The sequence below is a fragment of the Pan paniscus genome, chromosome 3 (genome assembly GCF_029289425.2).
Source record: "Pan paniscus chromosome 3, NHGRI_mPanPan1-v2.0_pri, whole genome shotgun sequence".
Classification (NCBI taxonomy): domain Eukaryota; kingdom Metazoa; phylum Chordata; class Mammalia; order Primates; family Hominidae; genus Pan; species Pan paniscus.
In genome coordinates this window covers 52,994,655-53,009,865 of record NC_073252.2, presented here as the reverse complement: position 1 = coordinate 53,009,865, position 15,211 = coordinate 52,994,655, and the positions used below count along the sequence as shown (strand labels likewise).

Here is a 15,211-nt window from a genome sequence, read left to right as displayed (position 1 = left end):
GGAACGATGACTTACAGTAGCTATGAAAACAAGAACACCATTAACTCCAACCTTCAGTTAGAGATACAATGTGGGGTATGGGAGAAAAAAAAAATCCCTGAATGACAGATTACATTAAATAATGTCACTATTTGGTGTTTGGCATTAAACAATAACAGAAACATACAATTGTAAGAAGAATCACAAAGGTAACATACAAAAAAAGAGAATACAGTTATATGGAGATTATCATATAGTTATAACTAAATGACATAACTAATGTAAAGCATATATATGGAATGCAAACGTACTCAAATATTAGTTCTCCTTTCCCACCTCTAAACTACCCAATTCTCTAATAATGTCAGAAAAACAAATTTACAAAACATTATCTATGAAGTTATTTTAAACACTGTTAACAATTAGTCATGAAAGAAATCATGACAATATCTTTGAACTTTAATATTCCATATACTTTTTGAGACAGGGTCTTGCTCTGTCACCCAGGCTGGAGTACAGTGGCACAACCATGGCACACTGCAGCCTCGACCTCCCAGGCCCAAGTGATCCTCCCACCTCAGCATCCTGAAGTAGCTAGGACCAGAGGTACGTGCCACCATGCCCGGCTAATTTTTTTTTTTTTTTTGAGATGGAGTCTCGCTCTGTCACCCAGGCTGCAGTGCAGTGGTTCAATCTCAGTTCACTGCAGCCTCCGCCTCCTAGGTTCAAGCAATTCTCCCTGCCTCAGCCTCCCAAGTAGCTGGGATTACAGGCTTGTGCCATCACGCCTGGCTAATTTTTGTATTTTTAGTAGAGATGGGGTTTCGCCATGTTGGCCAGGCTGGTCTCAAATCCCTGACCTCAAGTGATCTACCCATCTCAGCCTCCCAAAGTGCTGGGATTACAGACGTGAGCCACTGCGCCCGGCCTAATTTTACTTTTTGTAGAGACGAGGTCTCACTATGTTACCCAGGCTGGTCTTCAACTCCCAGGCTCAAGCAATCCTCCCACCTCGGCCTCCCAAAGTGTTGGGATTACAGGTGTAAGCCACTATGTTTGGCCCATATACCAGATAGTAAAATTTAACAACAGGGCCAAGAAAAGCATTCCTGCATAGCCAATGTTATCATCACTAGCCAAAACCAGCAATAATTTTTTTAAAATCCAAAAGATAACAGTTTAAGAAGACTCAATTTAACTGAAGTAATATTGAGTCTAAGGTCACTTTTTCAAATCAATTCAAATATGTACTAAACAGTAATATCATCATGACAGCATTACAAATAGTAAGTTCTGCGCCTAATTCATTTCATTCCTATTCCTCTAAAATAAAGAATGAGAGAGAAAAAGAAAAAGCCCAAAACAGTATTTCCTGATTCCATCAGGTGAACTGTTTCTCATATGGACTGCTTAAATAGGATTAGAAGGATTCAGTAGTTGAACAAATAATCCTAAAGAGAATTTATAATGGATTGATCAAACATGGTAAAATATAGACTGCTATTAATATATATTCTGTATATATATTATATTCCACATGCTGCTAGTCTCCTCCTTAAAATATACAACCTCCCCAGCTTTAAACTCTAAAAGGTTCACCATTACCTAAAAGATTAAGTACAATTCCCCAGCATGGCATACAAATCTATGACCTACCTCTTCTTTGTTGTTGTTGTTTTTGTTTTTTGTTTTTGAGACAGTCTTGCTCTGTCACCCAGGCTGGAGTGCAGTGGCGCAATCTTGGCTAACTGCAAGCTCCGCCTCCCAGGTTCACACCATTCTCCTGCCTCAGCCTCCTGGGTAGCTGGGACTACAGGCACCCGCCACCACACCCAGCTAATTTTTTGTATTTTTAGTAGAGACGGGGTTTCACCATGTTAGCCAGGATAGTCTCGATCTCCTGACCTTGTGATCCACCCGCCTCGGCCTCCCAAAGTGTTGAGATTACAGGTGCAAGCCACCATGCCCGGCTATGACCTACCTCTTTAACCTCGGACATCTTCCATCACTTTCTGTCTTAAACTTCATGCTGTAATAGTAACTTCTACTGATGATCCTTCCTTGCCCCTGCTATTTTACGTTACTGCTCCTTTGTTCATATTGCTCCTACTGACTGGAATGCACTCCCTTCTCTATCTCACCTGCCTTATTATGTATCTCTTGAGAGCTATTTTGATGTTACTCCCCGCCAGATACTTTTCCTGATAATTCAAGTTGGGCTGAGTACCTTCCTATGTTCCCACAGCATCTCATTACACCTGTTAAACGTTCAACATTTTTTTAAAAATTAAATTTCTGGGCATGGCTCACAATTGTAATCCCAGTACTGTAGGGGGCCAAGGCAGGAAAACTGCTTGAGCCCAGGAGTTTGAAACTAGCCTGGGTAACACAGTGAGACTTCATCTCCACAAATAAAAAAATTAGGCATGGTGGTGCGTGCCTGTTATCTCAGCTACTTGGGAGGCTGAGGTGGGAGGATCACTTGAGCCTGGGAAATAGAGGCTGCAGTGAACTGTGATGGAGCCACTGCACCCCAGCCTGGGCGACAGAGCAAGACCCTGTCTCAGAAAAAAAAAAAATAATAAATTTTTCCTTTTGGCTTTGATGAAGTAGGAAGCAGCAAATCTAAACTCCAGTTGAGAATGACTAGAAAAGCTGTTAACAACCTCTTTTTAAGATTCCTTAGAGTTCTAAAATTCTACTGAAAATCATCTGTATATAAACAATTTGTGGCAGGGTTTTATCTTTGTAAATCAAAAGCACTTTGGCAAAATAAATTGAGAACACCTGAAAGTATGTGCCACTTTGACCAGTTTCAATGTTTTCCCCAAATTCATGTAACAAAATTATCATGAACTTGAAAGTACTATTACACAATATAAAAGAAGTTCTCTGCAAGTGCCAAGAACACAGTAAGGTACCTGAATGAATCATAAAGAAATGATAATCACCATTCACTTAAATGCTTACTTTGAGTCTATTATATGCAAGTAAACAAAAATGACACAACCATACCCCTCAGGGAAACTCACAGTCAAATCACCAGAAAATTATAATACTTTGTGCTGTCATAAGGGAAGCAGAGTGTGGCAGAAACACATAGAAGGTGAGTGACAGGTGCATAATATTCTTGCCTGACCACACTGTCCTAAATTTGGGGATAGGGGATGCAAATTAAACAAGAATTATGTAAGAGACTGACTTCAAAATATAGTTGGGGCAGGGGGGAAGTTAGAAGGAAACTGGAGGAAAAAGGCATAAGAGAAAGCTTAAAAATATCTTACTTTTCCATTTTTACCAACACTTCAAAACCAAATTAGAAAAGTCAGAGCAACAGTGGAAAGGGAGGTAAAAAAAAAAAAAAAAGCCAGTCTCTTAGAGGAAAATAAGAGTTAGAACTAGAATAGAGAAGGTGCTGGGTGCGGTGGCTCATGCCTGTAATCCCAGCACTTTGGAAGGCCGGATCACAAGGTCAGGAGATCGAGACCATCCTGGCTAACACGGTGAAATCCCGTCTCTACTAAAAAATACAAAAAATTAGCCGGGCGTTGTGGCGGGCGCCTGTAGTCCCAGCTACACAGGAGGCTGAGGCAGGAGAATAGCGTGAACCCGGGAGGCGGAGCTTGCAGTGAGCCAAGATTGCGCCAGTGCACTCCAGCCTGGGCAGCAGAGCAAGACTCTGTCTCCAAAAAAAAAAAAAAAATAGAATAGAGAAGTGTCCCTGGGGGTTACCCTGGCAAGCAACTCAAGCCCCTATAGCCTTTTACCCCTATTCTTAACTCCTATCCCCACCAGACCAAGGCCACCCAAATTTTACAAGTATTAAATATGGCTTCTACTTGGCATTACTAAAGGCAAATCCTTAAGAAGTGGATCTCTCTCAGAAGTTCTGATACTATTCTGTTCTCTGGTATTACCACACCAGTATTCGTTAAATCACCTACAGAAATAGGCCAGATTTGGGTGTGGTTGCTCACGCCTGTAATCCCAGCACTTTGGGTTGCTGAGGCAGGCAGATCATCTGAGGTGAGGAGTTCGAGACCAGCTCGGCCAACATGGTGAAACCCTGTCCCTACTAAAAATACAAAAATTAGCCAGGTATGGTGGCGGGTGCCTGTTAATTCCAGCTACTTGGGAAGCTGAGGCAAGAGAATCACTTGAGCCCGGGAGGCCGAGGTTACAGTGAGCCGAGATCATGCCATTGCACTCCAGCCTGGGCAAAAAGAGAAAAAAACTCCTTCTCAAAAAAAAAAAAAAAGAAATAGGTCAGATTATTTGGTAATATAGCAATATACTACAATCTAGGTAGAATATCACCTTCAAAGACCAGGCTGTAAAAATATATTATTGTTGGTTACATGCTGACTCAAGGAGATAGCAGGAGGAGGAAAGGAATGGTCCTACAAGCAGCTATAAAGAAGTTTTGAGGCTCACTAGAATGTCACAACATAAGGACAGGAATTTATTTTCTCCTGTTGTATCCCCAATACCTAGAATAGTGCCTAGAGTATAGCAGATACTCAGCAGACATTTGCTAAATGACTTGAATTCCCAACTAATCTAAAAATCACACATGCGCGCGCGCACACACACACACAAAATATCACAGGAAGAGGACTACCTTAGGAAAAGGATCGAATTATAATATTTTTTTTTTTTTTTTTTTGAGACGGAGTCTCACTTACCCTGTCGTTCAGGCTGGAGTGCAGTGACGTGATCTCGGCTCACTGCAACCTCTGCCTCCTGGGTTCAAGCAATTCTCATACCTCAGCCTCCCAAGTAGCTGGGTCACAGGAATGACTCACCACACCCAGCTAATTTTTGTATTTTTAGTAGAGATGGGGTTTCGCCATGTTGACCATGGCTGGTCTCGAACACCTGACCTCAGGTGATCTGCCCACCTCAGCCTCCCAAAGTGCTGGGATTACAGGCGTGAGCCACTGCGTCCAGCCCAAATTATCATTCTATTACTTATTAAAGTCTTGAGCAAATTGGGACTACTGAGTACTTTTTCAAAGAATTAAATGAGATATTAAATGAGATAGCATATATATAAACACTCCTCATTCAAGTTAACTAATCAGTTTGCAAAATGACAAGTAACAGTAAATGAAGAATGTATTTCTTTAGCTTGTGGGAAAGAATGATATAAGTAGGAAAAATTAGAATTGAATTAAAAAGGCATATATGCTTTCAAAACCAATAAGCAAAGGATAGCCTAAAACAACACATGAGGAAGTTACATATTTGCCATTCATTCACTCATGCATATTAAAAGAACATTTGACCACTATTCTATTTTCCAAGCACCATGTTAGATATTAAGGATAAAAGACATATAAGACATCTTATACAATAAACTTTTGGAGTGGATAAAGTTCACAGTTATTTGTGAAAAATAATTATATATGACAGAAGTATAAACATTTCTAAAAGAAAAACCATGCAGCTAACAGTAGTTAAGAGACCAGCTGGCTATCTTCTAAAAAGCTTCCAACATTGGTATTACCTTAGTAATTCACATGAACTCCTTACCGCTAATGATGAAAGAGTAGGTTTTTAGTTGACTAAAGACAATGGTATGAAGATGTTCAGCCTCTGTGGCTAACTATAAACTATATATCTAAAGAAGGTTACTACTGTTAGTATAGATTATGACGAAAGAAAACAAACCTAACTATTTTCCCAAAGCTGTAACTCAGATAACAACAAAACAGGTCAACAAACAAAAACAGTTAACTCTTGTTTCAGAAATAAAAGGCCACAGTAGGAGCAGGAGTTTTTAAAAAAGAAGAGGCCGGGCATGGTGGCTCACGCCTATAATCCTAGCACTTTGGGAGGCCAAGGCTGGTGGACTGCTTGAGCTCAGGACTTCCAGACTAGGCTGGGCAACATGGTGAAACCCCATCTCTACCAAAAATACAAAAAATTAGCCAGGCATGGTAGCATGCGCCTGTAGTCCCAGCTACTCAGGAGGCTGAGGTGAGAGGATCGCTTGAGCCCGGGAGGCAGGGGTGGCAGTGAGCTGAGATCATGCCACAGCACTCCAGACTGGATGACAGAGTGAGACCCTGTTACACAAAAAAGAAACAGGGAGAGTCTCTCAAATACAGCACATCCTTAAATGGTACACACTCCTCCAATGTAGTGTCAAGATATTATTATGTATGGCAGTGATATGTTTATTTCTAATAAAATTCATCTGTCTTAAAAGAAAAATCATTACCTGATTTGAAGGCATTTTCCGCACATTCACTTTCCACATCTGTGCTTCCCTAGTGATTGCCTTTTCCAACAGGAAAGACAATCTCTGGTTTTCCAAAGGCCCTGGAAACTTCATGATATCCTTTGGATCTGCCTGCTACCCAGCTTGCTGTAGCTACCTACAGAATCAAATAAGTTTTAAAATTAGTTATAGAATAAGTGTAGCATTATATAAAGTACTAATTAAGCAACTCATAAAACAAAATAAGAATGCTATGAGGCAGTATAGGATTTTACAGCTCTTTAAAATATCGTATTAAAATACCAAAATAATCAGTTATCTAAAACATTCACACTTGAAATCTGAAATTCAGTTATAAAGAGAATAAAAACAAGGCCATGTAATTGATGGAACCTTTGGACTCTGATCAAAACATGTTATTACTGTTTCAAATTGTCAAAACTTTGTCACTGGCTTTTTTACCAGGAATTCTTAGAAGTAGTTATTCCAAACATTCCTCTTAAAAACCTAATCAGATAAGGGCCACTAACATTTTTCCTTCATTAAAAAGAAAATATATTACATTAAATCCTACCCATTCCCACTTCTTCAGTATGAAACCATACCCTCCAGTATGAAATCATCTTAAATTGCGCTTCCAATTCAGTATCCATTAGCTACACATGTGGATATTTAACTATGAGCTGAATAAAATTTAAAAATTGGCCAGGCATGGTGGCTCACGCCTGTAATCCCATCATTTTGGGAGGCCGAGGCGGGTGGATCACTAGGTCAGGAGTTGGAGACCAGCCTGGCCAACATGGTGAAACCCCGTCACTACCGAAAATACAAAAATTAACTGGGCATGGTGGTGGGCGCCTGTAATCCCAGCTACTCAGGAGGCTGAAGCAGGAGAATCGTTTGAACCAGGGAGGCAGAGGTTGCAGTGAGCTGAGATCACACCATTGCACTCCAGCCTGGGCAACAGGGTGACACTCCGTCTCAAAAACAAACAAACCAAAAAAAAATGTATTTCTTCAGTCACAATAGCCTTACTTCAATAACCAGATGTGGCTAGTGGATACTATATCGGACAGTGCACAAAAGGAACATTCCTATTAATACAGTAAGTTCTACTGAACAGTGCTCACCTAGAAAGCTCCACAGTACATTGACTAGCACTCTAAAATGAGCAGCATGTCTAAATAGCAAGTTTAGCAGTGCAAGACAACATAGAGTCCAAGAGAAATGTCTCTAGGTTTTATGTTTATATGTATTTGGAAACAAGAGTCCCACTCTGTTGCCCAGGTTAGAGTACAGTGGTGTAGTGGCTCACTGCAGCCTCGAACTCCTGGGTTCAGGTGATCCTCCTGCCTCAGCCTCCCAAATAGCTGGGACTACAGATGCACATCACCAAGCCCAGGTGATTTTGTGTTTTTTTTTTTGTAGAGATGCAGTTTTGCTATGTTGCCCAGCCTCACGCAGTCCTCCTGGCTTGGCCTCCCAAAGCACTGGGGTTACAGGTGTGAGCCACTGTGCAGGCTTCTAGGTTTAAAAAAAAAAAAAAAAAAAAAGCAGCAAACTACAGACTTGAAGTTTGATTGTGTGTAGAAAATTGGATTAAGAAACTGCTAAAGAATGTGAAAAGGTGGCTGGGCACGGTGGCTCACACCTGTAATCCCAGCACTTTGGGAGGTGGAGGCGGGCAGATCACGAGGTCAGTAGTTCCAGACCAGCCTGACAAAACATGGTGAGACCCCCGTCTCTACTAAAAATACAAAACTTAGCCAGGCATGGTGGCAGGCACCTGTAATCCCAGTTACTTGGAATCCTGAGGCAGGAAAATCGCTTTAACCCAGGAGACAGAGGGTGCAATGAGCCAAGATTGCACCACTGCACTCCAGCCTGGCGACAGAGCAAGACCCCGTCTCAAAAACAAACAAACAAACAAAAAAGAATGTGAAAAGGCTTAGCTGGATTTGTTGAAAGGTAAGCAACTAAAAAGGTAATTAACTTCAGAAAAAAGAATTTAAGAAAGTAATATATCACAATATTTATACAGCAATAATAATGAAAAGACTGGATAGGGATTGCAATATGATAAAACTACATTGGGAGGATGTGGAGACATAACTATGGATATTGGAAGAGGGTAAAATAAAAGCCACATCTTTATGTTTCATAGTAGGAAATTCATAAATATCTCAAATTGAAATGTCAAAAAACAGCAGCAGAGCAAGTTGTTTGAAAATGTGATGCTAAATAACGGGACAAGGAGGAAAGAGTTGGGAGTAGTTAACCTCTGCAGAGTAAGAAAAGGGTGAGAAAGGCCTAGCGTAGGAGAATGCTGTTTTTCATTATAAATTTCACTAACAATTTGACTTTCTCAACTATGTACCTGTAAACTATGTACCTGTATTACACACTTCAGATTCATGGGCTCTAAGAATTTTTTTAAATATCCAGAATTAACATGTAAAAAGTTCCAATTTTTTTAAAAATAAAAAATTTGGAAAAGCAAAAAATAGCAAACCACTTCTTTAATTTCCACATTCTATCCCAACTCCAGCTACTATCCTTCTTCCTATGTACCACTCCACATATGCTACCTATTTGCTTCTCAACTTACTAGAGACTAATTCTGGTTAACTCACAATTATGATTTTGTTAATTTTTGTGTCTTTAAACGCCTGAGTTTTTGCAAATCTTCTATAATTAGCATAAAATATCTTCATACTAAGATGACAAAGGGTAAATAGAGAGGAAAAAGAACTAATACTAATCCAAAAAGACCTATCTCAAAGGTAATTTCTTCTAAAAACTCTTGATTCTTTAATCATGTCATAAAGCAGCTTTCTGTTAACTCCCCAACTACGTTATAAATTCCTGGCCAGGCGCAGCGGCTCCGGCCTGTAATCCTTGCACTTTGGAAGGCTGAGGAGGACAGATTGCTTGAGTCAAGGAGTTCGACGCCAGCCTGGGCAATGTGGTGAAACTCCATCTCTATAAAACATACAAAAATTAGGCAGGCGTGGTGGCACGTGCCTGTGGTCCAAGCTACTTGGGAGGCTGAGGTTGCAGTGAGCCAAAATCATGCCACTGCACTCCAGCCCCAGCAACAGAATGAGACCCTGTCTCTAAATAAAGAAATCCCTATGCAGTCACATCTGCCAATATCATTTATATATATATATATATTTTTTTTTATTATACTTTAAGTTCTAGGGTACATGTGCACAAAGTGCAGGTTTGTTACATATGTATACATGTGTCATGTTGGTGTGCTGCACCCATTAACTCACCATTTACATTAGGTATATCTCCTAATGCTATCCCTCCCCCCACCCCACAACAGGCCCCGGTGTGTGATGTTCCCCTTCCTGTGTCCAAGTGTCCTCATTTTTTTTAATACTCACTGTGTCCACAGCACAGTACTTCGATGGAACAGAGACCCAACCAATTGTTCCAGTTTCAACCACTGGTGCCCCAAACAAAAACATACAACCAAAAACTCTACCCCCACCTGTACCAACCCACTGTGTGTGGGGTTTTGGTACCTTCTTTTTTTGATACATCCTTGTTCACAACTTTAACCTACCAAAATCTAATCTCTTTCACAGCAATCCTTCCAATCTTTGAAGGGTGCTATCATGCTCACCAATTCATCTTTTCCATAGCTGAAAACTTCGATAGCTCCTCACGATATTTTGCCTCTTCTAAATTAGCTTTAGTTTTACCATAAATACAGTCTAAAATCATGGGCTTTGTTTTTTTTTTTTTTTTTTTTGAGACAAGAGTCTCACTCTGTTGCCCAGGCTAGAGTGTAGTGGCACGATCTCGGCTCACTGCAACCTCCACCTCCTGGGTTCAAGTGATTCTCCTCCCTTAGCCTCCTGAGTAGCTGGGATTACAGGCACACACCACCACACACGGCTAATTTTTGTATTTTTAGTAGAGGCAGGTTTTACCATGTTGGCCAGGCTGGTCTTGAACTCCTGACCTCAAGTGATCTGCCTGCCTTGGCCTCCCAAAGTGCTGGGAGTACTGGCATGAGCCACCACTCGTGGCCCTCATTAGCTTTTTTTTTTTTTTTTGAAGACCACACCTCGGTATCAATTCAGATATAATTTACGGTCAACAAAAACTCTTAGGAGACTTTCTCAGGTTCCTTGTTAAGCCAGTTCTATCCCTACCTGCCCCAACCCATTGTGTGCGAGGTTTGGGTACTTTCCTTTTTTTTTTTTTTTTTTTTGACACATCCTTGTTCACAACTTTAAAAATATTCTTTATAAAAAAGAAAAAAGGTCATCTTGTTATATTCTATCCCTGTTGCATACTGCTGAGACGTTCTGAGATTCCAATTTTGTTGCCTTGGTGCCTTTCTCAGATCTTCAACAATTTGGTAGGCAAGCTCACTATAATTTCTTCTAATGCAGACATAAGTATTAACACTAGAAATGGAATGTAGGCCAGGTGCTGTGGCTCATTCCTGTAATTCCAACACTTTGGGAGGCCAAGGCAGGAGGAGCTATCGAAGTTTTGGGAGGCCAAGGCAGGAGGAGCCCAGTAGTTCACGACCAGCCTGGGCAACACAGTGAAAATCTTTATATAAAAGAAATGGAATGTAAACTAGATGACCATCTGACAAGAGATATTTAGAAGAAACAGCTATTTGGGTCAAGATTAGACTTCATAGGTTCTAAGGTTTCTTCCAAACTCCTATTAAAAACCTTAAAACTTTAATAATTCTTTCACGCCATTAGCTACAACCAAATGGATCCACCAGCCTTCACAAGCTATCCCAACAACCGACTGTCACTAGTGACTCAAGTTCCTTCACTAGGTTTCAAGATTATTTTTAGGGGGTTTAGATGGTACAGAAAGAGACACATAAAGTAGAATCATGTAAAAAGAAGTAAATCAGGTTCAATGGATTCCCGTTCTCCAATCGCCTATAATTAAAGCCCTCAGTATGACTTTCAAATATTTATATTGTAATAACTTTTTTTAAAACAAAGGTATCTGGTCAAAGAAGAGTCACAGGGGAAATTAGATAATACTTTGAGATGAGTGAAAATGAAGATATACCAAAACTTACCAGATACAATTAAAGCAGTGCTTAGAAATAAATTAATACCTGAAAATGCCTCTACTAAAAAAGGATATCTCAAATCAAGAGCCTAATCTTCCACCTTAAGGTAATGGAAAAAGAAGAGTAAACTGTTCCTAAAGCAAGACAGAAGCAAGGAAATACTAAATATTAGAATGGAAATTAATGAAGTAGAGAATACAAAAACAGCAGTGAAAAGTCAATGAAACCAGAAGCTGATTCTTTGAAAAGATCAAAATGGACAAACCTTTAGCCAGCTAGACTGACCACGAAAATGCAGAGGACAAATTACTAAAATCAAGACTAAAAAGAAGACACTACCTACCTTACAGAAATAAAAAGAATTATAAAGGAATTTATGAACAACTGTGTGCAACTAAATTGGAAATTTTAGATGAAATGGTCCAGTTCCCAGAAATACAAAATACCAAAACTTAGGAAGTAAAAAGCTGCACTGGTGAGATGATTCCAAAAAAACAAAAACAGAAAAAAAGAAAGAAAGAAAAAAGCTGAGTATTTGTAAAACCAAAGATTTAAACAGTTAATTTTTTTAAAGCACTGCCAAAGAAAAATCCATGCCCAGATGGCTTCACTGGTTAATTCTACCAACCATTTTCAGAAAAACTAATAGCAATCTTTACAAATTCTTCCCAACTTATTCTTTGAAGCCAGTTATTACCCTGCTACCAAAACCAGACAGACATCACTAGAAAACTACAGATTAGTATTTCTTCTGAATATAAATGCAAAATTTCTCAACAAAATACTAGCAAACTGAATCCAGCAATATTAAAAAAAGGATTATATACTATAACCAAGTGGGATTTGTTCCAGGAATGCAAGCTTGTTTTAAGATTCAGAAATCAATGCAATACATTATCAATAGGAAAAAAAAGAATCACTCTTTGCTCACTCCAGAGAAAGCTAACAAAGAAAAAGTAAAACGAGGTAAAATTTCCTTAAACTTTTAAAAACAGGACAGAAGGCAGGGCATGGTGGCACCTGCTTGTGATCCCAGAACTTTGTGAGGCAGGAGAGGAGCACTTGAGGCCAGGAGTTTGAGACCAGCCTGGACAACAGAGCGAGATCCCTGTCTCCACCAAAAAAAAAAACCAAAAAATTTAAACTAGCCAGGCATGATGTCACACACCTGCCTGTAGTCTCAGCTACTCAGGAGACTCAGGTGGGAGGATTACGTAAGCCCAGGAGCTTGAGGCTGCAGTCAGCTATGATTACAGCACCTCACTCCAGCCTGGGTAACAAAGTGAGACCCAATCACTTAAAAAAAAAAAAGAAAAGAAAGAAAAGAAAAATGAAACTGCAATACCTGACCCTCAACTAGATCCTGTACTGGAAGGAGACAAATGGTGTAAAGGTCATTATTGGGTCAAATGAGATAATTGGGACGGTAGATTACACAAGTCAATGTATCAAATGCTAAATTTACCAAAATTGAAAATTTTGCTGTGATTCTGTAAGAGAATATTACTATTCTTGTGAAATATTTAGCAGTATAGGGTCATAATGTATGTTCTACATAAAAGAACAAAAGACAAGACTAGTAAGACATACTATGATACAGAAAGCATGGGCTTGGCTTTTCTTTTACTGACAGTGCACAAGCCTATTTTCTACGGGTAAAGCACATTTTGAGTTGAATTAATAAATTCTGCTAAGAAAATGCAAACATTTAAAATACAATTTTAGTTTTAACAGAACTATATAGTTTTGTTACTGTATGCCTATTGTTGGTTACATCCAACTTTGCATGCTTTTTTAGAAAAGCAGGAAATAACAAAAGACTATTTTAGTTGGCATATTCCACACACATCAAACTTTATGCCAGTTTCACATTTCCCCTCCCATTCTCTCAATTGCTGCTGCTTCTCCTTTCTCCACGGTTATCAAATAGCTTAATGTCTGAGGTAATAGTTTATAAAAGGCTTATTGTACAGCATAACTATTACAGATATACATACAGGGCCCCCTGCTCCTCTGAGGAAAAGTGCTGCACAGTGCTGGGTATACAATATAAACAACTTCACTAATATGTATTATTGTATTTGCTATCATCATCACACCAATTCCATTAATAATCCTGTACTAGTGCTGACTTCTGAATCTTAGTTCCTCTTCTGAAAGGAGGGATTAATGTGGCCGTACAAGAAACTGAAGTTCTACTATTCCCTCCTTGACTTTATGCACTAGAAACAATGAATTAAAGGTATTTGCAATTCCAAGTGTATGCTCTTTCCCAATCTCCCTGGCTGTACAAGCACTGCTGTTTCAACTTGAAATGTCCTCTAGCTCATACTTCCCTTCCTAAAGTAGCCATCAGTCTGTAAGACTCTCTGGATTTGTGCAGTTGTGCCCTGCCTTCCAACATCTGTACTTGGACATAATTCTACCTTTACATTTAGTTGCTTTGAGACTATTGGTAAACTTGCCTTTCCTAATAATGAATTCTTTGATGTTAATCTCCAGAGTTGAGCATATGCCTAATAGCTTCACTTGTAAACAGCTTAACAAGTAAAAGCACTGAGTGCTTACTATTTGACTACCTATTGTTCAAAGCGCTATGCCATATTAACTCATGTAATGTTCCCACAATTTGATGAAACTGTGGAAAGCCCTTTTTTTCTAGTTTTTTATTTTTCTTACTACACCCCCATTTCAGCCATAAAGCCCATTTTAAAGACGAAGAAACATACATAGGAAGATGAATATTCATTTTTAATGTATGACACAATCAAAACAAAACACGGACACACTCAGCTTCCAATCTTGACCAACACACATGCTAAGCTCCATTCTAACCTACTAGGATGTCACAATACCACATAAACTACCTGTAACTGCAGATCATTTTTACTGAACTTCCCTAACACATGCTGACGGTATTAGTCTGCCCTTCATCGGTATCAAGAAATTTCTAGTAGAGGGGCTCAGAATCTCTCGGAGATTCTCTGGTCCCAGATTAGCCAATCTACATCTATTCCGTCCATTATTTCTTAATCTATTTGTCCAATCCTTTCTATTTCATCTGCCACAAATGACCTGGAAAAGCTAGCAGCAGATAACACTGCTATTTCAACAAACTCATTTTCAGGACAGAGACCACACAGCGTAGAATCAGACTTAATTCTGGCTACTGGGTTTTAACCGCGTTACCTAAGGAGAAAGTTAATCTTGTGGAGTCTCAGTTTTCCTCATCTGTAAAATGAGGCTCCTACTACCAGCCTTGGGGGGATTAAGTGAATTGCAAGCCACCTTAGGAGAATGCCTGGCAGATAATAAGCCTCATCAAATGTTGTTATTTAACGTCATTACTGTAATGCTCTGCTGCTCTAAGTCGAGTGGCTCCCCACTGACAGAATAAAACATAAACATTTTAGTTCAAACCCCTTCAGAGTCTGAATCCATCCTACCTCCCGAAACACCTTCCACTGTTTTGATACCCAATTGTCAACTTCTGCCAAAAGGATCAGTAACGGAGCCCCCTAGCTCCAGCGGAGGCTCCTCTGTCCTCCTTTCAAATTCCAGTTATTTAATCTAGCCTTTAGAGCACAACTCAAATCTCACCTCCCCCGGATTCCCCCCACTCACCCGCCCCAAGCCCTGGGTAACGTTGCCCTCCCCCGAATTTCACAGCACCGGAGGTTCACCCCATTCATTTGGCATTCAGTCTGCCGTGCAAAGTTAGTAATCCTCCTGGTGTCCCCGCAGAATCGTTCAACCTGAGGGTGGGGGTGTGTCCCCTTCTTTGTGTATTAACACGGGCTCGTAGAGCCTCCAACACGCACTATAGAGTAGCTAATTTGCCGCTGCCACAAAAAAAGTTACTCGCTGACAGAAAAATTGGCCCGAAAAGGAACACAGTAGTGCCGTTTTCAAGTGGGCAGGTGACGGGTCTGTCT

General features: G+C 39.9%; 1 protein-coding gene across 2 annotated transcripts in view; it reads right to left on the bottom strand.

The window, feature by feature from the left end:
• Positions 1 to 15,211, bottom strand: part of CCNI (cyclin I) — a 36,128-nt gene that overhangs the window by 12,947 nt on the left and 7,970 nt on the right. The window contains exon 2 of one of the 2 annotated variants that reach the window (XM_003832286.6): positions 6,206 to 6,362. The exons of the other annotated variant lie outside the window; for it this stretch is intronic. Within the exon in view, the coding sequence (XP_003832334.1) occupies positions 6,206 to 6,319 (114 nt within the window). The 5' untranslated portion in view covers positions 6,320 to 6,362. The remainder of the gene's footprint in view (positions 1 to 6,205; positions 6,363 to 15,211) is intronic. 2 annotated transcript variants of the gene reach the window in all.